At 51.7% G+C, this 22,551-nt stretch overlaps 11 protein-coding genes across 11 annotated transcripts; 7 read left to right on the top strand and 4 right to left on the bottom strand.

Annotated features, from left to right (window-relative positions):
- Window positions 1-418: 418 nt before the first annotated feature.
- BJX68DRAFT_159273 (uncharacterized protein) lies at window positions 419-3,306 on the top strand. The gene is made up of 2 exons (XM_071036824.1): window positions 419-2,667; window positions 2,724-3,306. Exons 1-2 carry the CDS (start codon window positions 580-582, stop codon window positions 3,252-3,254), a joined length of 2,619 nt encoding a protein of 872 aa, XP_070895322.1. The 5' UTR covers window positions 419-579; the 3' UTR covers window positions 3,255-3,306.
- Window positions 3,307-4,313: 1,007 nt separating this feature from the next.
- BJX68DRAFT_159251 (retropepsin-like aspartic protease) lies at window positions 4,314-5,991 on the top strand. The gene is made up of 3 exons (XM_071036823.1): window positions 4,314-4,678; window positions 4,748-5,908; window positions 5,959-5,991. The coding sequence occupies exons 1-2, from the start codon at window positions 4,672-4,674 to the stop codon at window positions 5,539-5,541; spliced, it is 801 nt and encodes a 266-aa protein (XP_070895321.1). The 5' UTR covers window positions 4,314-4,671; the 3' UTR covers window positions 5,542-5,908; window positions 5,959-5,991.
- On the top strand, window positions 5,992-7,206 carry BJX68DRAFT_159243 (uncharacterized protein). The gene is made up of 3 exons (XM_071036822.1): window positions 5,992-6,393; window positions 6,482-6,899; window positions 6,989-7,206. The coding sequence occupies exons 1-3, from the start codon at window positions 6,391-6,393 to the stop codon at window positions 7,135-7,137; spliced, it is 570 nt and encodes a 189-aa protein (XP_070895320.1). The 5' UTR covers window positions 5,992-6,390; the 3' UTR covers window positions 7,138-7,206.
- Window positions 7,207-8,323: 1,117 nt separating this feature from the next.
- On the top strand, window positions 8,324-8,710 carry BJX68DRAFT_270498 (retropepsin-like aspartic protease; the record flags this gene model as incomplete). The annotated part of the gene is made up of 1 exon (XM_071046675.1): window positions 8,324-8,710. One exon carries the CDS (start codon window positions 8,324-8,326, stop codon window positions 8,708-8,710), a length of 387 nt encoding a protein of 128 aa, XP_070895319.1.
- Window positions 8,711-9,163: 453 nt separating this feature from the next.
- Window positions 9,164-10,378, top strand: BJX68DRAFT_270497 (uncharacterized protein; the record flags this gene model as incomplete). Its single annotated transcript, XM_071046674.1, has 4 exons — window positions 9,164-9,494; window positions 9,655-9,929; window positions 9,994-10,235; window positions 10,330-10,378. The coding sequence occupies 4 exons, from the start codon at window positions 9,164-9,166 to the stop codon at window positions 10,376-10,378; spliced, it is 897 nt and encodes a 298-aa protein (XP_070895318.1).
- A 17-nt stretch (window positions 10,379-10,395) lies between these two features.
- On the bottom strand, window positions 10,396-11,951 carry BJX68DRAFT_159211 (cytochrome and DOMON domain-containing protein). Its single transcript, XM_071036821.1, has one exon. The coding sequence runs from the start codon at window positions 11,919-11,921 to the stop codon at window positions 10,530-10,532; it is 1,392 nt and encodes a 463-aa protein (XP_070895317.1). The 5' UTR covers window positions 11,922-11,951; the 3' UTR covers window positions 10,396-10,529.
- A 530-nt stretch (window positions 11,952-12,481) lies between these two features.
- Window positions 12,482-14,419, bottom strand: BJX68DRAFT_278186 (uncharacterized protein; the record flags this gene model as incomplete). The annotated part of the gene is made up of 2 exons (XM_071048483.1): window positions 13,810-14,419; window positions 12,482-13,736 (listed from the first exon to the last, which is right to left on the bottom strand). Exons 1-2 carry the CDS (start codon window positions 14,373-14,375, stop codon window positions 12,482-12,484), a joined length of 1,821 nt encoding a protein of 606 aa, XP_070895316.1. The 5' UTR covers window positions 14,376-14,419.
- Window positions 14,420-15,275: 856 nt separating this feature from the next.
- BJX68DRAFT_278185 (uncharacterized protein) lies at window positions 15,276-16,785 on the bottom strand (the record flags this gene model as incomplete). The annotated part of the gene is made up of 3 exons (XM_071048482.1): window positions 15,276-16,457; window positions 16,505-16,665; window positions 16,710-16,785. The coding sequence occupies 3 exons, from the start codon at window positions 16,783-16,785 to the stop codon at window positions 15,276-15,278; spliced, it is 1,419 nt and encodes a 472-aa protein (XP_070895315.1).
- Window positions 16,786-17,043: 258 nt separating this feature from the next.
- BJX68DRAFT_159168 (cytochrome P450) lies at window positions 17,044-18,857 on the top strand. Its single transcript, XM_071036820.1, has 2 exons — window positions 17,044-17,252; window positions 17,302-18,857. The coding sequence occupies exons 1-2, from the start codon at window positions 17,108-17,110 to the stop codon at window positions 18,837-18,839; spliced, it is 1,683 nt and encodes a 560-aa protein (XP_070895314.1). The 5' UTR covers window positions 17,044-17,107; the 3' UTR covers window positions 18,840-18,857.
- An 18-nt stretch (window positions 18,858-18,875) lies between these two features.
- Window positions 18,876-21,015, bottom strand: BJX68DRAFT_257655 (Zn(II)2Cys6 transcription factor; the record flags this gene model as incomplete). Its single annotated transcript, XM_071043385.1, has 6 exons — window positions 18,876-19,596; window positions 19,644-19,734; window positions 19,785-19,919; window positions 19,964-20,202; window positions 20,247-20,683; window positions 20,797-21,015. The coding sequence occupies 6 exons, from the start codon at window positions 21,013-21,015 to the stop codon at window positions 18,876-18,878; spliced, it is 1,842 nt and encodes a 613-aa protein (XP_070895313.1).
- Window positions 21,016-21,213: 198 nt separating this feature from the next.
- Window positions 21,214-22,239, top strand: BJX68DRAFT_159164 (carbon-nitrogen hydrolase family protein). Its single transcript, XM_071036819.1, has 2 exons — window positions 21,214-21,339; window positions 21,400-22,239. Exons 1-2 carry the CDS (start codon window positions 21,285-21,287, stop codon window positions 22,224-22,226), a joined length of 882 nt encoding a protein of 293 aa, XP_070895312.1. The 5' UTR covers window positions 21,214-21,284; the 3' UTR covers window positions 22,227-22,239.
- Window positions 22,240-22,551: the final 312 nt, after the last annotated feature.

Genomic DNA, 22,551 nt, shown 5'->3' with positions numbered 1-22,551 from the left:
ACCCTGCTTCCCTGCTCCGTTCAGAATAAACTCTACTCCGTACGTACCCCTAGTACGACTCTATACATAATACTGTCCCCACCCACCTAATGCTGCCCTCTGCCCATCCTCAGGCGTCCATACCGATTGGCCGCGCCACGCACGCAACCCCCACTGCAGGATGGTGTCTGTGGCTTGCAAGGATGTGCGGAGATCTGAAGCTGATGGGTCTGATTTCCGGCTGGGAAGCTTGGGACAGCGGCAGTCGGTAACCGAGCTAGTCCTAGTTCTGCAGGATGGGCTGGTTCAAGGTTGCTATGATGTCGTTGTGACATAGATTGTGTTTTCTTGATTTTTATACTGTCGTATACTTTGTGTATAGAGGAGGGAGATATATATAGGGTGTTGGGATCCTGGTGCCTTGGGTTTGAATCATTATCTCATACTTATTCACGACTGTATATCTACTCTACTCTACTACCTACATCTGTATTATACTACCATCTACGACGACTTATGATAACTTACGTTCTTACGACTTAATACTCTACGAAGTTTACGTTGGATTTCATCAACTTACTCCTCGAAGCACTATTCAAAATGTCCGCCCCTGCCGCCAAGTCAGATCAGAGAAGCAACGCCACCGAGCTCTCAGAGCGCCGCCAGTCCGGCTCCAGCGCTGCTCCCCAACAAGAGACCCAGAACCCTGAATCGGGATTCAACGCCAAGAACGCCGCTGAACAAAACACCCTCGAACAGGATACCGAGCAAAATACCCCTGAACAGAACAACGACCTGCAGGAACAGGAGCCCCAGCCTCTCGACCGTGAGGGCGAAGACGAGCCATCTACCCCTGCCCCAGAGGACAAGGAACCCCAGACAGAACAGCGTGATGACAATGAGTCACAGGCATCTGGTCCCGCAGGAAGCAGTGGTGGAAGTGGTATCTTTGGAAAGCTCAAGACGCTTGGAGGCGGTCTTACACAGCAAGTGTCGAGCACGGTGAAGAATGTTCCCAGTCTCGCCGCCCAGCCACTCGACATCCTCAAAGACCTACAGGTCGGTGAGGGCGGCGAGATTGCTGGACCTGACGGAAACATCATCGGACGAGTTGTTGAGGGAGGCGAGGAGGCCATTGGCGGGACAGTCCAAGAGGGAGGAAAGATCGTCGATCAGGCCGGCAAGACCATCGGCCAGGCAGAGCTTACCGATGAGGTAAAGGACACTGTGGAGAAGACTAAGAAGGAAATCCCAGAGGAGGAACTAGAGGGCGCCAAGGATACCGCGGAGCAGGCAAAGGACGAAGCTCCTGAGACCGACGACGTCAAGGATACTGCCGAAGATGCAAAGTCCGAAGCCCCCGAGACCAGCGATGTCCAGGATACCGCAGAGGACGCAAAGGATGACGTCTACGAGGACGCTCAGGAGGGTGCTGAGGATGCCGCAGACACCGCCGAACAGGCCGCCGACGAAGCTGGAGATGAGCTGCCGCCACTCTCCAGGCTAGAAGGCTTGACATGCAACAAGGCCGGCAAGATCATCGACCCGAACAGTGGCAACCCCATTGGTGAGCTAGTCGAGGGCGATCCCAAGAAGCTCTCAAAGCTTGGAAGCAAGCTCGATGACAAGGGCCAGTTTTGGGATAGCCGTGGAAACGTCATTGGCAAGGCCAAGACGATCGCATTTGAGGACCACGGGGAAGAGCCTCCTTTCGCTGGTCTTGAAGATCTTCACGTCGTCGAAGACGGGTTCGTCGAGGATAAGAATGGCCGACGAGTGGGCAAACTGACTGAAGGCGATGCCAAGAAGCTGATCGGCCGCCCTGTTGATGAAGACGGCGATGTTACAGACCAGCATGGCAGTGTCAAGGGCCACGCCGAGCCCTATGAGGAACCTGAGGAGGAGCAGCCCCAGGAGGAAGATCTGTCTATCCTGGACGGCAAGACTGTCAACAAGGCCGGCAAGGTCGTCGACGAGCACGGCACGGTTTATGGCCGCGTCGTCGAGGGTGATGGAAAGCGGCTCGCAGGGAAGAAGGTCGACGGCAAGGGCCAGATTTGGGGTGACAATGGCAAAGTGATCGGCAAGGCCGAGCTCATCCCCGGTGCTGAGCAAGAGAAGCCCGAAGGTGCTTTCTATGGCTTCGAGAATCTCACCGTTGGCAAGGACGGGGTTGCGCAGGACGGATCTGGCCGCACTGTTGGCCGCGTTATTGAAGGAGATGCCGCCAAGCTCGCTGGCCGCAAGGTCGACGAGGACGGTGATATTCTGGACAAGAACGGAAACACTATTGGACGTGCTGAGCGCTGGGAGCCAGAAGAAAAGAAGCGCGATGTCAACCCCATGGCAGGCCGCAAGATCACCCGCGAGGGTGAAGTGCGCGACGCTGACGGCAATCTCATTGGCAAACTGACTTCCGGTAACCTGAGCCAACTTATCGGAAAGGAGATCGATGACAACGGATATGTCGTGGACAACGATGGAAACAAGATCGGCGAAGCCACTCTTCTCGAACACATTCCCGAGCCTGAGGAGCCAGAGCCCGAGGCGGAGCCGGAGGGCCCCTCTGCCGAAGAGCAGGAAGCCCAGAAGAAGGAGCAGGAGGATAGGGAGTTGGCCAAGAAGATGAGCGGCATCATCTCCCAGACTCTGGACCGCGTCACTCCGATCTGCAAGATGATCACCGAAGTAAGTTTCTTGCCCCGAAACCAAACACATAAGGCGTTCAACTAACCCACTTCTAGCACGTCGACAAAGCCGAAAAGACACCCAAGGATGAGCTTGACGAGGAGCAGCTGGTCAAGGATGTGAAACCCTTGCTCGAGGAGGCCAACAGCCACCTTCAGGAGTGCAACGGCGCAATCCGAGCGATGGACCCCGACGGCCGTATCGCTAACAATGCGAAGGCCCGCGCAGCTTCTCACGAGGCGTCTCCTGAAGAATACACACTCGCCGATAAGCTCAAGGAGCTTACCGACACAGTTGTCAGGACCATCGATAACGGAAAGAAGAAGATCAACGGCATGCCTCATGCAAAGAAGGAGCTCAACCCGCTCTGGGGCCTCCTCAGCGAGCCACTCTTCCAGATTATCGCCGCCGTTGGTCTCTTGTTGTCAGGCGTTTTGGGTCTTGTCGGACGCCTTCTCGAAGGACTGGGGCTCGGGCCTCTGGTCAATGGCCTGCTGGGTGGTCTGGGACTCGACAAGCTCCTGAGCAACCTCGGGCTGACGTCTTTGACGGACTCTCTGGGATTGACCGGAAAGAAGAAGAAATAAAGGATGAGTTGGACTTGAGAAGGTGGAGTGACAACCATGTTGTGATTACAACTGATTAGTAATTATGTACATTAGTTATTATGGATTAAAACTTAATATCACTTGCAACACGCATTCTTGATATTAGCTTTCTCAATACCTTGGAATAAATGACCTCAACAGAAACAAAAAGAACAGGCGAAACAAACAATTCTCTGGTCGAGAACCCACCAAAGGCAACACCCCACAGTGGGTGAAGCTCTCTGAACCTTCCTATGATTGTCCCAACCGAGTACTGCGCCCGAGGCGAATCTCAGCTGAGCAGCAACCACCACCACCCGTTGGCTGGAGTAACGGCGCAAATGTGATAATGGTGTGCGTCAGGCAAAAATGTGAGGTTGACCCCGAAGCAGTGTCGCTTCTACATATTCATCTACAGATAGCACACGGCGCTGTCTCATCCATTTTCCTGGAGGGATCACTGCTAGATCTTGTTGCCTGGATGGGGGGAAGGGCGACCTCGAAGAAGCCTTGCGTTGCCCGGGCAAAAAAGGTAGAATTGCGAATCGCTCACAAGCGCTCTGAAGACCGAGTATTTCGTGCGGTTCTCGTGGGCTGCTGGATGGATGAAATCCACAGTATGGGCGGGCTGCAAGACAGAATCTACACCTGCTACTACTAGGTTGTGGCTTCATTGGTCGCTCTCTTCCCGGCCTAGTCATCTGCTGGACGCTTCTTGACACTCCCAAGCGAAGAGGAAAACCGGCAGAGTCAGGAAATACCCGTCTCTTTTGACTTCCATACCCACCGGAGACGCAAAGTCCATGGAGAACAGCCACTCTGCCCAGGATTTTTGTATCGATAAAACGTCCCGCTTCTGAGTGAGTCCTCTGCTCCTCTGGCTCTCTTAGAGCGGTTGCTTTGGCCCCTCAATAAGCACCAACCCTTATTTCTCGAAGCCTGGAGACAAGCCACAATTCCGAAGCTCACTTCTGCACTGCTTGAGCTTCTCTGTGCCCACAGGTGCTTCGCCACGCTCCACCACATTCAAGCGTATAGGATCGAATCTCCATGTTTGCCTCCCCATCTCAAAGTCTGTTTTCCCTTAAGATTGGCAGTAGTGAGTCGATGATTTGAGAAACGACATCCATCTTATCGATCTGGCTCTGATCTTTTATATCTCGTGCATCACACAGACTTGTTTTACTCGACGAAGAAAGCAAGATAAACCGGCATACCTCAGGCAGTGCACTGTGGAGGTAGGCTCTGGACGCTCTCACCGACCGACATTGTTGCCGAGTCTTCCATCATCGGCCGAGCGACACTGTAGCGTGCATTTCCGGCAGCCTCCCTTACAGCACGGACGCCTGAACGTACGAAGGAAGAACCTACAGCCATAGATTTACCTTGGATCTACCCACTTTGTGATTTGACCACGATGAGTTGTAAGTCGTCCATACCTGCAAGGAATCGGGGAAGAGCCTGGCAGCACGCACTATGCTAACAAACTGCAGCACGCCAAAGCCCAGAGGAATACAAACAATCACCACACAGATTATCTTTCCGCAATCGTATACGAGCGAAGACGTCGTCCTTTTTATCGTCCACTCGCCGCTTTCGGAAGAAGAATACCGTTGATTCCACCCGTGGTGCAGATGAGGCACATCTAGAGGATGAGCCGACGTCATCAGTGAAGCGGTTCCAAAAGATTTTCCGCCATCTTGGTGTCTTACTCACAGACTTCAAGCCGACCATTGAACCACTTCAGTCGCGCCTCGATGTTGAAGAATCTCGCGAACGGGGTAGCGATTCCTCGTCTGATTCTGCCTACTCCGCCCGTTCCGACACACAGGCTTCAACTAGATCGAACTCTCAACAGCTTCAAATCCTCGTGCAAGGATGCGAGGGAGTTACGCCTGAACATGCTCTGGGGATGTGTGCCTTCCTAGACACGGGCTGCGCGAAAGACCTCATGGCCTATCGACATTTTTTGAGACTGAAGCAAGCTCACGGCATCGAACTGGAGGAATCTAATGTGGAGGTTATGCCGCTGAACGACAGGCCAATGGAGGTATACGGCATTGCACGAGGGTTGTTGTGGCAACTCGATGAGGAGGGATTCAGGACATATACGTCGGACTTCTATATCGTAGATATGGATCAGTTCGACGTTTTGATCAGCTGGGAGACCGCACGGAAGTATAACCTGTTGGATTACGGAGCCGACATTCAAGAGTACCTGATGAAAGTCAGAGAAAGAAAGAAGCACAGACGGAAGCTCGAACGGAAGCTAAGAAAGGCAGCCTAGGGAAGGCTGCATAGACTGGAGGAAGAGATACTGGACGATGGTTTTTGCATTTCAAGCGTGGCGTTGAGGAAAGAGCTCGCGGAGTTTAATGGCATGGGCAATGTTTATGAGGGATTTGTTATGGAAGGTCTGACTGTAATAAGACCATGGATGCTTTTTATGGGTGGCTTTCTGTACATTATCATTTGTTACTTTCACAGGCTACCAGGGAAGACGGAAGATTAGAGCGACATTTCTTTTTCCCCACGGCTCATCACCTACGCGCCACCACAAGCCGCTAGCCCGTTGTCCATGATTCCTGGCGGCAAACTCGCCGTGGCTGGTGGGAGATGCATGGGGGATATGAACCATCGCTCAGGTGCTCTGTGTAAGTTCAGCTGACCATAATGTTCCTCAGCTAATATGACTTCACTCCAGAGCCGATGCCCTCCGTCCGTCGGTTCACCACTGACAACGATTCCCGGAAATCCGAATAGACATGGTGTGTTCACCTTGGTCGTTTAGAGATCAATCACTTTCGCTCGCTATCTAAGACCACACATCCTTGGTGACAGGCTGAGGGGACAACACAGAGATGTGCATCACCATATAGGATCAACCACACATGGAAGAGCACGAAGCAAACATGCAGCGAACTCGATGCCACCCTCCACGAACCGTATACTGCTGGATATTATGCGGCTCAACAAGGTCTTGGTACCAGAAGCGGCCTTCGATAAAGATATAGAGGATATCAACCATTCTTGATGCCGACGAGGACAGGACCTAGGAGCAACGCTCATCCCGATCGCATATCCAAAGAAACGGCAGAAATAGTGCCTACGTGTCGAACCGCCTCTCAAGCTAGTCATGGTATGTGATTTCTCCTCTCAAGCCTTCAATTCGAGGCCCAAGGTTCAAGGAAGGCCTATTCATACATCATTGACATTTTCTAACCTAGGATCGAACTGCTGTCAAGATCAACGTCCGAGACGCCAACGGCCGGAAAGACTCCATAACCCTTGACGCTGTCATTGACGAAACAATCGGCGAAAATATCATCATGGGCCAATGGTTCGCTCACCTACAACGCCTTCTGGCGCTTGAAAGGACGCCGAGCGAGGTCAAGATCGTTATGGACTCTCATGGCGTCCAGCACAACGTTTCAAGCGTGGTATACCTTTTGATCGGGCAGTCAGGGAAGAATTGGTCGGAAGTAGCTGCTTTCTCCATATCTGACAGCAAGGGCCCGGCTCCTGGAGGCGGATATCCCGTGCTTCTCGGCAACAGCCTGAAAGCGAGATTCAGTCTGCCTCGGGCGGATGGGATGGAGTCTTTCTGCGCAGCTCCTACAGTGATGCATTACCCGAACCAACAAGGTTGGTAGCCTCTCTCTCTCAGCAGTTGGGTTTTGAATGTAGTGACCATGCATTAGGCTAATGCACAGAGCTAATCAATTGGCCTTTAGAGCGAAAGCAACGCGAGGATGATGCTGAAAGGAACAACGCAGAGCTGCGTAGGAAGGCGAGGGAGAACCAGGAGAAACTTGACAAACAGAAGAAGGATAGGAAGGACAGTGGGAATGGACAGCCTGGACAGTCGGCTTCGACTGCGTGAATCATGGTACTCCAAAGTACATACAGAATAGATAGAACTGCGAGTAAGATCAAACCAAGAATAATGGATGCCTTGGATTGGGATCATCTGGCGATACACGCAGCCAATTATTGTTCGCTAGAAAGTCGAGTAGAGCCAATCGCAGTAGTCAAAAATCGCATCTGACCGACCGCTTAGGAAGGAATGAGCCAGCGCCCGCCCCGGACATGGGGGCCGGTCTTACTCGCCCAGGCTCAGCCCTTCGCTCCAACCTTCCTCGCCCCTTTTGCGTCAGCCCGCGGCCACCTGGACTGTTGGGTGGGACGGGTCACACTTCCTATCTCATGGATCATCGTCCGAGCACCCCCGTCCTCCTTGTTGGCCTGTCATCTTCGTGCATCTTCCACTGCCCCTTTGGCCAATCAAAGAGTTATCGAGGTGCCCTTTTGGTCTTTATGCATCTGTGGTTCGAACTCCTTACGCACCACAGTCTGCCAACGCTACCGCTGACTTCTTGAGTGGTCTGTGTCACATCGCCTGACTGCACCATGATTGCTTTTCTTTCAGGCTCCGCCCTTATGCTCCAGCGACCCCCACTGGAAGATGCAGATTCCATGGACCAAAGCCTCAACCTAGCCTCGCCAACTAGGCGCACACACAGTTGAAACCGCCGTTGCCAGACCAACCCCTCGATATTGAGTCTATAGGTGAGATTTTCAGCCTCATATGAAGAGCCTCTGGTAGGTGCCATTGAGGATACTGAATCTGTTGGAATAGGCTGGACAAAGTTTGGAAGCTGAACATTGCATCCTAGGCTGCGAGGCTGGTTTATCGTTGCCATTGATATAATATAAACAGGTGGTTGAGTCTGATTTTATTTATTGTGGCCGATATATCAACTTGAACCAGAATGCTAACGTCTTGCTGGTGCGAGCTCCCGCTCCAGATGTCTTTCTATACAGTCTGCAAGAGTGTTGCTCGGGATATCGTCTCCTGCTGCGACCCTACGAGAATCGAAACTCGACATTCAAAGGGGAGCCCTGAAGTACTGCACCCAGAAGCCACAACGAATTTTGCAAGTCTGGACAGCCATCGAAAGACACAAAGAAGGTGCAATTTCAGATCACACAAAAGTTGGTCCAACCGACGCCATAGGTATGCAAAGGCGCTTACACTGAAGAAAGGGGAATATGGCTATCCTGATGCGATGTCGGACCACATCACCGACCGTGTCTTCTACTACAACACCATACTTTATAGCCCACAGATCGGGAAGCCCATATATCGGCGGGTCCTGCTCAGTTTTGTGCTCAGTATCGACGCAATCTCGGATGACATTGCGCGTGTCCTGGGCCTGCCGATCCTTCCGTACAATGGGAAGGCGGTTCAACTGCATAATGGAGAGAGCGCAAAGCCGGTCGGGACATTGCACTTGCAGTGGAAGATCTACAACGGCAAAAGGGTATACAAGACAAAGTTTCTGGTCATCAAGGATAGCCACTTTGACATGTTGCTCGGGAGATCCTCAATCAAGAAATATAAGCTTTGGGAGGTGGACGGAGAGATCGAAAAGAGATTACAGTATCGATGTTGAACGTTTGGAACGTAAGAACAGCCGGAGGGGGACAGGCCCTACTAATTCATACGAAGGGAGAAGGAGTCTTGACTGGCGTTCTCGGCGTTTGGGATGTTCGGGTCTTGAAACAAGTGCTGTTGATGTGAAGGGCATGATTTTTGACGGAGTTTAGGGCTTGGGGCTCAGACTTTTATTACATCCCCAAGAATGCAAACAAGCCGAATGTCCAGACTCAATCGATCAACGCTCGAGAACCTGGAGTACTGCTATGCAAAGACTCAGCCGATGTGGCTCGGGCATCCTTGCTGGAGTGGAGGGCTTAGAGCGTGCACGAGGATCTGCCCAGGGTGATAGTTGAGCCTCGGGCGACCACAGTGTGAGCCTTGAGAGAACAGCCTGCATGAGCCAGAGTGTATATACTGTATATAGTGCACATACAATTCGTCAAGAAGACCGGTAAATCAACGACTCATGACAACCATCGAACTGGCCCGGCTCAATCCGAGCGCAAGACGGACTATGCACGGCTACGAGAGACTAGCCGGCCTAATGGCCAACGACAAGGGCCTTTCCATCTTCCGCTCTTTCAAGAAACTCAATGCAAAGAACCTGCTTTACCTGCAAGCGGAGATTGTCAACGTACAGACCGAGCTTGAACGTATCATCGAAGCAGACGAGACTTCACAGGATGAAGATCGCGAGAAGTTTTCCACGTCCGTATGCTTTTTGAAGGAGGGCATCGAGTCAGGCTCAGAGCAATGGGCGAAAGTGCTGGAATTGCGAGAGTTGTTGGACAAATATAGTGAGTCAGCATACATGCATATAACTATGCATGACCCCCTCTGTCTCCTCCAACAAGAAGAACCCACTCGACTCGAGTCAACGTTGAGCCAAAAGTACCACTGCAGTGACCGCACACTGCACTGGGCCTATCAACTAACTCCCCCACGCCACTCTTGCAGACACCGCAGCCCTGCAATACGCCCAAATCCTACGCCTCAAACGCCCGCACGACACAGACCGCGACGTCTTCAAGACCTGGCTATCGCAGAATGCATTCTGCAGCACGATTGCAGAGTTCAATCAGTGGTTTGGAGAAGAGGGGGTCAACGACGAGGAGAACGAGCGCGATCTGGTGACGCTTTGCGGACGGTATGAGAATGTAGATTCGCTGACTAGATGGGTGTTTCGCGTTCTTGTCCCGTGGTTTCATGAGAGGGTTGGGGTTCGGAGGACGGTGAGTGGTTTGTTCTTATCCCCTTCTTTGTTTTGATGGCCAGCTGACATGATTTCCCATCCAGAAAGAAAAAGACATCGAAGCTGGGACAGTCTACTATGACGACGAGAAGATTATCCGTGCGACGAGGGTAACGAGCACAATTACCTCTTCAGTGATCCCGGCTAGCTCAATGCTGGTGCTGTATCTCGTCGACCATATGGTTTGGCGGCTCGTCATCATCGTGTTGTACAATATCGGGTTTTCGATCATACTAGGCCTTCTGGCAAAGGCGAGGCGTGTGGAGGTTTTTGCGGCTTCGACGGCGTGAGTTTTCCCGCAATCCCATTCCATTCCATTGATTTGATTCCATTGGTCGTATGTATCGAAGCTGACTTGTCTATGCGTATGTTTTCGGCAGGTTTGCTGCTGTGCAGGTTGCGTTCATTACGAACTTTCCGAGGGTTTGAAATGCTGGGGTTGGTTGCGTTAGGGCTCGGATGGATGTGGCGTTTATTCTGGTGTTGTTTCGGTAGCGGTCTCTGGTGTTACACTGTTTCAGACATTCCAGAAGAAAGGCAGCAAATCAGAGGCATTCTTCTTCTTCTACAGCGGTGCTGTTTACTCCGTGTCCTTCTTGCTTATCGCGACGGGCTCCGATTCGTCGCGGCTGAATCGGGCCTCTCTCTCGTCATAGTCATCGTCAACATCATTTGCAGCTACAGCAACGTAATCATCCCTCGTTGACTGTAAGGCGTACAGAGGACTTTCCTCCTCTGACTGTGGCCGCTGCTTACGACGGCGGGCTGCCACCCAGATCCAGCTGACCAGGAAGGCAGCGTCAGCAGCTATAAGACCCAGAGCTACGGCAATCCATGAGAAGCTGCGCCCGGTCAGTAGCAGTCCGGTGATGACGTTGGTCCAGCCGAATAAGAGGAACACGCGACCGAGCCAGATATGGCCGTAGGAGGCCCATTGGCGTCGTTGGATCTGCACGAAGAGGACGTGGTGTCGCCAGCCGAGGACGATCTGGATGAGACTGCAAATGGCTACGATGACTCCGATCCAGTGGTGGAGAGAGTCGATTTTGTGGGCGCGAATGAGTCCTATCGCTACTCCGATCAGTAGTAGGATAGATGCGAGAATCTGTAGTATCCAGTGGTACTGGAACGACTTTGAAATCCCCGATCGCATCGCGATAACCCCAACAGGAAAGACAAGGAGGAACGCAGCACCCATAACCCAACCATGAACGTGAACAAGCGAGTCCATCCACGACCATCCACCCGGAATCTCCGACGCACCGAGCTCAGCGACGCCGGGCCGGATCACAGGCGGCGATGGTGCTGACGCCCCCTTGTCAATAGATCGAGCCATATCAACATAGAACCGACCCCAGCCGTCATCCGTCGCGTGGTAAGGGTGCACCTTCAGATGCACGTCATCCGAGTACGCATCAAACTCCTGCTTATCGTTCCACGCCCAAATCCACGGCTGGGACTTGGCGTTGGCGGACATCGGCGTGCCGGGCCATTTCCCGCACGAGTAACACACCACCGCGGCCTTCGCGATGTAAACATCGTCGCCTCCGGCCGTTCCTGGGGCCCACTCGGCTTGCAGGAGACGGAGGTCGGCGCCTCCTGTGTCGGTTGAGGAGAGAAGATGCGGTTGGTGATGCCCATCTATTGTTCGGATGCTCACGGTTGGAGGAAGCTTTTGCTCGGAAAGGGGGTCGCCGTAGATGATAAACATCAGCGAGCCGGCCATCATCGACCCAGTGCCAACTGCTGTCCACCCAAGCGCTGAGCTTCGGGTGACTTTAATGCTAAGGTACATGTCGTACTCGTTGGATGTGGCATTGTGGTGTGTGGTAATGCCCAAGCAAAAGTCAACCGTGGCACCCTGAGGGCTGTGGCCGAACCGGCAATATTGGACGGGTTCAGCTGCGGTCCAGCAAGCGAAAAGAAGGAGAATGATATAAGTGCTTAGGAGAGCTGATATAGATGGCCTCATCTCGTCAATTAGATAAAGATTGACGAGATTATCTCCAATGGAGAAGGAAGTTGGAGACAAGCTTTGATAGGCATCAATAAATAAGCACACATCACGTGACCCATCCGTCTGTACCACCCACCACAATCCTTGCATAAATGACGGTAATAATTGCATAAGTGATAATCTCAGAAGCGTTTTAACTTATAAAGGCCATAATTAGAAGGTATAGCTTCAGTGTCAAGTGTATACCTCCGTCTGGCAGAATCCGTGGATATCAAGCACCACACATACAGCCAGCTGAGGCTTTAGCGGACTTGCCCTAAGCAATTAGTTCTGCATAATAATAGAATAAGATTATATATTGTCACATAAAGTGCAATGACTCCACTCAAGACATATCTGCCTTAACTGTATGAGTTTGTTTTAGAAAGCTAGATCATACACTCTCGATATCAAACTCCATGCCCTATCGATAGTTTCATAGCTGATGGTATAATAAGGCTCTTATTATTACCAGATCGTAGTCTTGGGGTAAGAATTAGCTTTGAAAGTGATTCCATCTAATCTATAACATAGATCTACAGAGAAATTCCTGTATAGCAAGCATCATCCCTCCACAAGAGAGTCTTCTTTCCATTCTCGATACAATAGACACTTCCTCCCAGGTCGACAACGTACAGCTCGCCATCAGCTCCTAGTTTTAGCCCAATTGGCTCGTTGAAATGGCGTGCAATGACCTTTACCTTGAGAAATCGGGACTTTGGCTGCGGTGGCATATTGAGATCAACACTATTTAGCGAACACCCAAGAGGATGCTCACCACGATCGGTCCAATACAGCCGATGTTTCTGCTCGTCCAGTTCAAGGTCAATTGGTTCGGGCAGACCATCGAGCAAGAGCTCGATATCTGTTCGATTCAGAGCCGTCTCACCTGCAGGGAGGTCGATTCCCGCACGGAATATGCGACCCTTGCCAGCCTTGCTAGGACCCTTTTGCGTCCAATAAATGTGTCCGCGAATCCTGTCGAGGGTGATACCCACGCACCAGCGTGTCATGTCACCCCGATCTTCCGAGGTGCAGCCGGCTTGTACTAGAATCTCGTGCTGCGAGCCGTCAAAGTTGCAACGGTGCACGCTCATTCCCTCCCGGTCACAGAAGTACACCTTTTCAGCTCTGTCGTCAACCACCAGCTGCTTTGGTGTGTGCACACTTCCTGACGAAAGTAGGGTTTGAACATCGGATCCATCCAGCTTTGCAGAATGTACCGAGCCGTCATGCGTCGAGGTTGCACGGCCCATATTCGTCCAGAAGATCCGACTCGTCGAGCGGGATATGTCAACGCCATCTGGAAGAGACTGTCCGTCAACGAGGGTCTTCATCTCACCAGTAGATGGCTCAAAGCGCAAGATTCGGCCGGCAGTTGGGATTTGTGTGATGTCCGGGTTGTTCGAACCCAGCCCAACGTCTAGTAGGTATAAAGGTGGAGTTTGCTTTTTATTCTTCTGAGCTGGAGCCGTAGTTGGTGCCGGAGTCGGATCATATAATCCACCCTTTTCGCTACTAGACCCAGTTTTCCCCTTCTCGATATAGTTCTCTCGTAGCCAGTCAACTGTCATGCTGCTGTCGAGCCCCCTTTCTTGGATGTAATTGTCTTCGATTAGGGCTACAGTAGTGAGCCCAATTTTGTCCATAAGCCGACAAGGTGGTAGGCTCTCCGGTAGCTGGAACATGTTTGTCCAGAGGAGATCGATCTCTTCCGGAGAGCTGACATCCTCGGCTAGAATATAGAGGATCTCCCTCTTGATCGCTGCCCAGAGACGGTTGAAGATGAATCTGGTCTTGTTAGTACAATACATAGTACCCGAGAGAGGGAGGGAGCAAAGAAGAAATGAAGAAAGGAACATACCCAGTCGACTCCTTCCTCGCAATAACCGGAACCATCCCACAGCGCACCAAAACCCGTCTCGTCTCCTCAAGAACCTCCTCCCTCGTGACCCCAGCACAAGTCATCAACTCCACCGTGCGAATCCCCGGCGGCATCGTGAAATGCATATTCAACACCTGCCCCTTTCTACTCTCCCCAACCTTTCCAACCATAAGCCCAGATTTATAGCTGCTGCTATTGGATGCTAGGACACAGTCCGCGGGCGCATACCGATCCACCTCGCCGAAGATATCGGTTTTCAACTCTAGGATCTCGGGAACGGCTTCGATGACGAGCCAGGCGTCGGCGACTGCCACAGGAAGGTCCGTGAATGTCTCATAGTTGCCGCTGGTAGGGTGAGGGGAGGATGTTAGAGCTGTGAAGGCTGGATGGTGGGTGTCGATGAACTCGGTCGCGGCGGTTAGGGCTTGCGGCGATGGGTCGCGGATGTGCACTTTGTACCCGCCGGCGAGGAAGACGGAGGCGATGCGGCGGCCTAGGATCCCGGCGCCGAGGACGACTACTGGACGAGTTTGAGACGAGGTCATGTTGATGGTTCTTTATGACCTTTTTGTGAAAAAGTATACGTACAATCAAAAGCACAAAAGTATGTACGCCTTCATGACTGGGGCAGGCAGGGCTTTTATAGTGATCCAATCCCGGATTCAAAGCACTCTCCAATACACATAATTATCCAGAAATTATCCATAGCTTAGAACACTTCCCAAAGAAGGATGGAAGTGTTGGATCCATACTAAAATCAAGCTTGGTTCCGCTCTATACATCTCACGGACGCCGTCCGGGCACGCTCGGAGAGCTTCGGACTCGGTTCGGAGTAGGAAAACTGGGCCCCAATGGTAGTATACCGAACCCGATTCCTGTCTACTATCAAAGGGAATGCTGTCATACCGATGATGATCTACCCTTGTTTACGTGCCGCTGCTGCCGGGTTGCCGGGTTGCCGGGTTGCCGGGTTGCCAGTGCCGATGCCGATACCTGGATGAATCCTCTTGGTAACTGCTATTGTAGGTATACTATACTGAATGGAACCCTGTGATTGGTATCAACTCGGTAGATTCTATTAGGGGAATTGCTTAGCAATTTTGCTAAGTGCACTTTCAGAGGTGTTATGAGGGTCGATTCTTGGTCGTATGGACGACGCGGTTAGACTAGTAGTTGTTACCTGGGAACTCGACTCTACTAAGCTAGCTGAACCTCGTTGAATATAGGGGATATAGTTTCGTCGCATAAATGGACACCCACGTTAATTATTCTGATAACTACTGTGAATACATCTGGTTCTATTGCGATGTGAGAGTTCTAGTTCGAGGCCCATAAACTCTTAGACAGGGGTAGAAAAGTACATGCAGTATAAACCAAGGCTATAGTACATTTTGCTTCCTCATGTCTAAGTCTACATCAAGTTAAATAAACTCACGTTTCCATGTCTAAAAACAAAAGACCGCATCCGTAGCCTTTGCAACAGCCCCCGGCATCGCCCATCCCATCCCCCCAAGTATCTTCTTCATCGCATTCACCATCGGCGGCGGTCCGCACAGCAAGACCTTCTTGGTATCGCCAGGACCACCAATATGCTTCTCAATCATCTCCCCCCTCACAAAGCCCCTATACCCCTTCCAGCCATCACCAGCGCGGCTAAGTACATATCGGACTTCGAACTTCTCAGGGAACTTCTTCGCAAGGCTCTCTAGCTCCTCGCGCATCAGGATATCTTCCTCAGTATTATTTGCGTAGAGCAGCGAGACGCGTGTTGCATCGGACTCGTCCTCGCAGATCGCACGGATGACCTGGTACATTGGCGTGATTCCTGTTCCGCCGGCGATCATGCCGATTGTCTGAGCGTACTGAGAAGAGTAGGTCATTGCACCCTTAGGGCCGCGCATTTCGATTGTGTCTCCGGGGGTCATTTTTGCGAGATGCTGGGTCATTGCGCCGTTGGGGTAGGTTTTGAGGAGAAGTTTGATATGGCCGATGTCCTTTGTGTTGGAGATTGGAGTATAGGAGCGGGTTACCTGGGTGCCGTTGATGAGGGCGCGCAGGGCAACGTGTTGGCCTGTTGGAAGGTTGAGGATGTCGGTGGCGTTTGGCAGGGAGAAGGTTAGTTGATAGACGCTGGGTGCGACTTCGACTTTGCTGGCCAGGATGAACGAGCGCCATTGGCGTGGATTGAGGGCGGGGACTTGGGTAACAGTAGCGGGTTTGCGTCGTTTGAGGCGGATAAGCTGTGCGGTCGAGGCTGGTCGATGCGGTTTGTAGAGCGTGAATTCTTGCTGCACGTCTAACTTGGTCGATGCCCAAAGTCCTAGGCTTAGGGTGATAGCAAATTGAGCCACACTGGCGATGCCGACTCCGGACCAGAAATGGTGGCTGGATGAGCTGAGGTTTATGGAACTGAGGCTGCTCAGGGTTGAGAATGACGGAAGGTGCGGAAGTGTCCGGCCTTGACGATATGCTGATACAGCGACTACCCCTGCAATGCCACCGAGGCCTAGTTTGAGTACAGCACGGAGCGAAGGAGACAAAGGTGACGGCTTCTTGACGCTGATAACGGCAGACTGAGCGACCTGTTCGAATGTAGGATAGTATATCTCCACGGAGTCTGCATGTTCCTGCAATTGTCAGGGCACCTCACATAGAATCTAAAGTGAATACATACCGTGTCTGGGAGATCCCCAATGTAGTACGGCTCGAGCTGCTCACGGGCCTCATCCGAATGCCCAATATCCTCAAAGGCTTGCGTAGCATCAGTCCCAGCAACTTCGATGAGAACCGCGGCTCCCCCAGGGTGGTCCTCTAGGTACTTAGTTACATCGTACACTGTATAAAGTTAGTGAGGAGCTGCCAACGCTAGTCATACATACCCTTATTATGCAGAATAATCCAGACATCGTCTGGCTTGCAGTGTGCCTTGACTTGCTCGAGAGTATAAGTCGACATGGTGAAAGTGGTTTTGGCAGGTGCATTTTGTGATGAAAGCGCTTTTCGGTTTACTTATATGCTAGGATTCGTTTGTTTCCGTATTCCTCGACTCGGTAAGTTCCAGCCGTCGATAATCCGAGGGGCTCCCAGAGGCGGCCGAATTTCGTACGATGGCGTGTGGAATCGCGGATCGGTAAGTGGAGCTGGAACCAAACGATAGAGCCGTGATGCATGACCGGGTATACGGCCGCGGAATCAATCTGCAAAAAGTCGCACTATAAAGAGATCGATTGCCAGTAAGTACCTCATCATACTACAAAGAAAGCAAGCGCGTTACAATATGAGGCCTCCTACCGTGCAGCATCACTTCTATCTCGTCGGGGACGAGATCTCCAGGATACAAGCAATTGATATCGACTCTCGTTGGAAGTTCGAGGACTTGCAACGCGCGGTCGGACTTGCCTTTCACGTTGTCCAGCCTTTAGGTATGTCATCAAAGTAACAGATCCAGCAAGACATACTAACCGAGATCAGGCATATCTTTCCATACCTCTGACTCTGAAACCCTCTCCTCCGTTGAGGATGTCGTGTCGGCCACAAGCTCAGCCACGACACCCATTGGCCTCCGCGTTGACGGTAATGCGGTCCAGTCACCTCAAGGCCCTCCAGGGCTTCCTCTGGTTGGCAGCTTCTACGAAATCTTCCCTGACCACCTGGGAAACCACTATCGACTCTTCCGGAAGTACGGCCCAGTCATTAAAACCACCAACATGGGCAAGACGACCTATCTCACGGATAGCCCTCAAGTTGCGGCAGTCTGCTTCGCCGAGTCCATCTATATGACCAAGAAGATCAACGAGAATCACCCACTCTGGGGTGTCAAAGACAACTCTGCCATTTTCATCGGCGACACGGAAACAGAGAACTGGCGTCTTGCCCACAAGTATCTTCCACCATCAATGGGACCCAAGGCTGTCAGGCACTACACGCCCCTTATGCAAAAATGTGTGCGCAAGTCTTTGCCTATCTTTGATGAGCTGGATTCACGCGACGAGTCCTGGAACGTCTACCAGTTCATGGTCAAGCTCGCCTCCGAGACTATCGGGTCATTCTCTCTCGGCAAAGAGTTTGGTCACTTCAAGTCTGTCGACACCCAGTTGCATCCTATCGTCACAAATATTGCCACTTTGTTGTCCTTGAACAAGAAAATAACCGCGAGAGGCGAATGGTATCGCCATCTGCCATTTGGAGACCCGGCCCGACTCCGCCACGTCCAGCATACCATCTACTCGCTGCTCCAGGAGGCCATTGACGAAGTCGCGGCTCGTTCAATCAGCAAAGATGCTCCCATGAATGAAGCTGCACTCAGTGCATCTTGTGTCGTGGATTATCTCCTCCACGCTGTCGACGACAAGGGAGAACACTTTCCTCAAGGCTTGGCGCTGGCCAACATGCTCATCGTCACGGGCGCCGGTTTCACCACCACGTCCGCGCTGCTCTCCTGGCTGATATACTGCCTAGTCACGTACGAGGGCACGCAAGACCGTTTATACCAAGAGCTCGCCGAGTATGGGATTGTCGGTGCCGACGGCGGCGAGTGCAACAAAATAGATTGGACCCCAGATCTCGCACACAGTCTGCCGTATCTTGATAAGTTTGTGAAGGAGACGCAGCGACTTCACAATGCCTCCTTCCAGCCTGGCAGGACCAGCAAGATGGATGTCATCCTTCCTGGAGGGTACCGCCTTCCGCCAGACAGCGTTATTGTCCCTGCGCTGTATGCGATACATACAAACCCAAAGGTATGGCGAGATCCATTCCGATTTGATCCTGATCGATGGGATACGGAGGAAGTAAAGAGTTTGCCTCGCTGTACGTATGTTCCATTCGCAACAGGCCCGCGCGGCTGTATCGGGTTCAACTTTGCACTTTTGGAAGTAAAGATCCTCCTCTCCGAGCTGGTGAGCCGGTATGAGTTTGTGCGGGAAGGATTGGATGCCATTGATTATGATCCTGAGTTCCAGTTGATCCGTCCGCTGAACTTTTACGTCAGGGCAAAACGCCGTGTTTGACACTCTGTATAGGAAGCGTAGCATTGGAAAATGATATTATGATCTGTGGTGACCACCATAAATCTCCTTCATAGCCTTGAGGAGTCGTGAATACGGGCCAAAATGTCGGACGTTGAGATCCGTATCGCACCACTCTGATTCCCTAGCCTCCTTCTCCAGCACCGTAAGTAGCCGCTGGACGAGAGTCTCAGAGTTCAGAGAAACATCCACGGGCACATGATTGAGATTTTGCAGGGTAATCCCACAGCTCACTGCATTGTGAACAAATGCCCATGATCGACATACCCTAGCCGAGAAGCGATGCAATTCCAAGAAGCATTGAATCACTTGCATAGCTTCCCGCTTGCACTCCACTATCATAGTGTCTGTAGCATTACCTGGTATCCCAGAATCGATATAGAGCTGGATGACACGGCAGATGGCATACCCCAAATGGATGCCTAGGGCTAGACGTTCAAGGTGATCCTGAAGAGACTTACAGTGAGGTTTGCTGATAAGATGTTGCGCTGCTGTGTCTCGGATGCCCTCGAGCTGCCGTTTGTAGTTACTTGTACTGACAGCTCGTGTAGACTCGGCCCTGTTGGCATCGGTTGCCGTTTGTTCAAGAATAACACGGCATAACTTGAAGATACACTCCTGGAATGATAGACCGGAATATGAGGAGCCAGACGGCATGGGGCAGTTTCTAGTGAGGGAGCAGCTAGGCGGGCGGTCGTAAGTGAAAGAAAGGAACGTATCCTGCCAAATCAAAGTCCACCTATATTTTGTGAGTACTACGTTCCACTAACCACTTAGAAAACATACCAAAGGCGACTCCGTTGAAGTTGTTCTCTTGGTGGCATCAAAGGAGACGACTCGTGTAAGCCAATACTTTGAGCTAGTCTGATTGTCGCGCCTACTCAACGTCAGGACATTTAACCAACAAGAATCGGGATAGTTGGTTACCCATGAGAATCCAGGCGCTGTTAGTGTCAAGATTATTGCGCAAACAATGCCCGATCAGGGCCATGGCCTGTATCTGGTCAAGATCGGTGTGATTGAAGAAGTCGGATATTCGAAGGCATTGGAAGGAAGAGCAAACTAAACCGTCAGCACGGTCCACACTGGTAGAAAAAAATACATACTGAAGACCTTTGAACGCAGGTCCCTTTCTTCAATAGGGTCCTCTGAAAAATGTATGCCGCACGCCAATACAGCAAACAGTAAAGCCAGCCATGAGGAGTGTGGAGTTGATAATTCTCCACTGTTTTCTTGTGCAGATGCTCGCTGGTTCAGGAACGTGAACAGCCCCTCTCCAAATTTATCGATTGCCACTAATACCGGGTAAAATGGATAGGCAGTTGACTGGTAGGCTTGCCAGTATCTATATCAGTCAGCAAGCACGAGACCAGCAAAAGCCAGACCTACCGTATGATGTCAGAGTCGTCTGGTAGAGTCTCGCAGACCTCCTTGGCTGTCGCATCTGGCCCCCAGAGGCTAATAAACGGATATGCGCGTGGGACAAACTGATCAGTCATCGCATTTCGAAGCATCATATTTCCTGAGCCCAGCGCCTCACGACATCCGAGAGCCAGAGGAGTGTCTGAACGGCTCCCGAGAAAGATGGTTGCTCCGGTGGCGTCTTCCACAACATGGCGCCCAGGTAACCCGCTGCGGAGGTCACTATGAACATCATTGGCCTTCAGCTCGCCATCAGCTACACCAGGGGAAATAGAGGGCGATGCCACTGTAGCGGTAGCCGCAGACATTGTGGCTCGAAGATCGGCTTTCAGAGATGCAATCTGCTCCTCGATTTTTTCCAATTTAGATATGAGTGTCGTTGGGTCCGGAAAGTTGAAGGATTCCTCCGGTTGGTATCTCCAAACAAGTTAGGGAATGCAACACAACATGGAAGTCTTCATATTACATACGAAGTCTCCCTATTCACGCCGCTTCCCAGCTGTTGCGGTCTCGCGACTGTCCTGTTTTCTTCCTGTATTTCAGTGCGGGAAGAGGTCGGAACCCGGCACAGCTCGGCGTGGTTGCGCTTGACACAACTAGAACAAGGGACCTGCCCATCGCAACGGACTTTGCGATGGCGACACGGAAAACAGGACCGGATACTCCGACTCCTGCGCTTGTGCTTGAGGATCTCGCTCACAAGATTGGTATCATAGGGATAGGGATTCTCAGCCATGACTCAATGCAAGACCTTTCCAGTCCTTATGCTGGGTGGGAAATATAAATATAGCAAAGCATGGAGAATTTGTAGAGAACTTGGAGAATGGAACTTGATACTCGAGGTTGTTCACTGAGCATAAATGTTTGCATGACTAAGCCGTATACAAAGGCAGAGATCGGCGCCCGGTAGCTTCTCCGATTTCGTCCCCGCATCGCCGCTTGGTGAGTTCGTCTTGACAACGTTCATCAACGGTCATTTTCTCTATCCACACAACTATATACACAATGGCTGCTCTACTCAAGAAGCCTCTTAAGCTTGCCTTAGTGCAGCTGGCGTCAGGTGGGATTCCTGTTTCTCAATTCTCCTTACTTATCCCAGAACTAACCACTTGCAAAACAGGCGCAGACAAAGCCGCCAATCTCGCCCACGCCCGGACAAAAGTCCTCGAGGCCGCAAAGGCCGGCGCCTCACTCATTGTCCTCCCCGAGTGTTTCAACTCCCCGTACGGCACACAATACTTTCCCAAATACGCCGAGACCCTCCTTCCCCACCCGCCGACAAAGGACCAGTCCCCCTCCTACCACGCTCTCTCCGCCATCGCTGCGGAGGCAAAAGCCTACCTCGTCGGAGGCAGTATCCCGGAACTCGAAACGACGTCGCAGAAATATTACAACACATCCCTTGTCTTCTCGCCCACCGGTGCCCTCATCGGAACACACCGCAAAACTCACCTCTTCGACATCGACATCCCCGGCAAGATCAAATTCAAGGAGAGTGACGTCCTCTCTCCCGGACACCAGCTAACCATCGTCGATCTCCCGGACTATGGTAAGATCGGGCTCGCTATCTGCTATGACATTCGGTTCCCGGAGGCTGGTATGATCGCTGCGCGTAAGGGTGCGTTTGCGCTCATTTACCCTGGTGCTTTTAATACGACGACTGGGCCTCTCCACTGGCAGCTTCTGGCCCGAGCCCGTGCCGTCGATAACCAGACCTATGTGGCTCTATGCAGTCCTGCGAGGGATACGGAAGCTAGCTACCATGCGTGGGGACACAGTCTGATCGTCGACCCCAGCGCAAAGGTTCTCGCTGAGGCGGAGGAATCTGAGGATATCGTCTACGCGGACTTGGATAATGAGACGATTGAGAGCACGCGAAAGGGGATTCCGATCTATACCCAGCGTCGGTTCGATTTGTATGCGGATGTTAGCGCTGACAAGCACTAGCTTATGGAGTAGAATAGCATCTGGATTTAAGGTCTCATTTTACACTGAAATAGATACATTCGATAGATCTGGCCGGACATAGGCCACATCCAGCCACGGGTTTTAGCTCCTTCTTTCGTTCTTACTAGCGCACGTGTACATGGTCGGACAGCAAAGCGTAGAACATTGTTCATCATCATCGTCATGCTAAAGATCTGATCTATAGACACTAGAGACGTACCAGTATCTAGGACCGGGAAGGGCCTTGACGAAACAAGAGCAAAAACTAACACGCGATTGAGACTGAGAGAAATCCCCATTTAAGGTAAATCCTTGTCAACTTACT

This window comes from Aspergillus pseudodeflectus, assembly GCF_044049435.1.
Source record: "Aspergillus pseudodeflectus strain CBS 756.74 chromosome Unknown BJX68scaffold_49, whole genome shotgun sequence".
Lineage (NCBI taxonomy): Eukaryota > Fungi > Ascomycota > Eurotiomycetes > Eurotiales > Aspergillaceae > Aspergillus > Aspergillus pseudodeflectus.
This window is presented reverse-complemented; position numbering and strand designations above follow the sequence as displayed.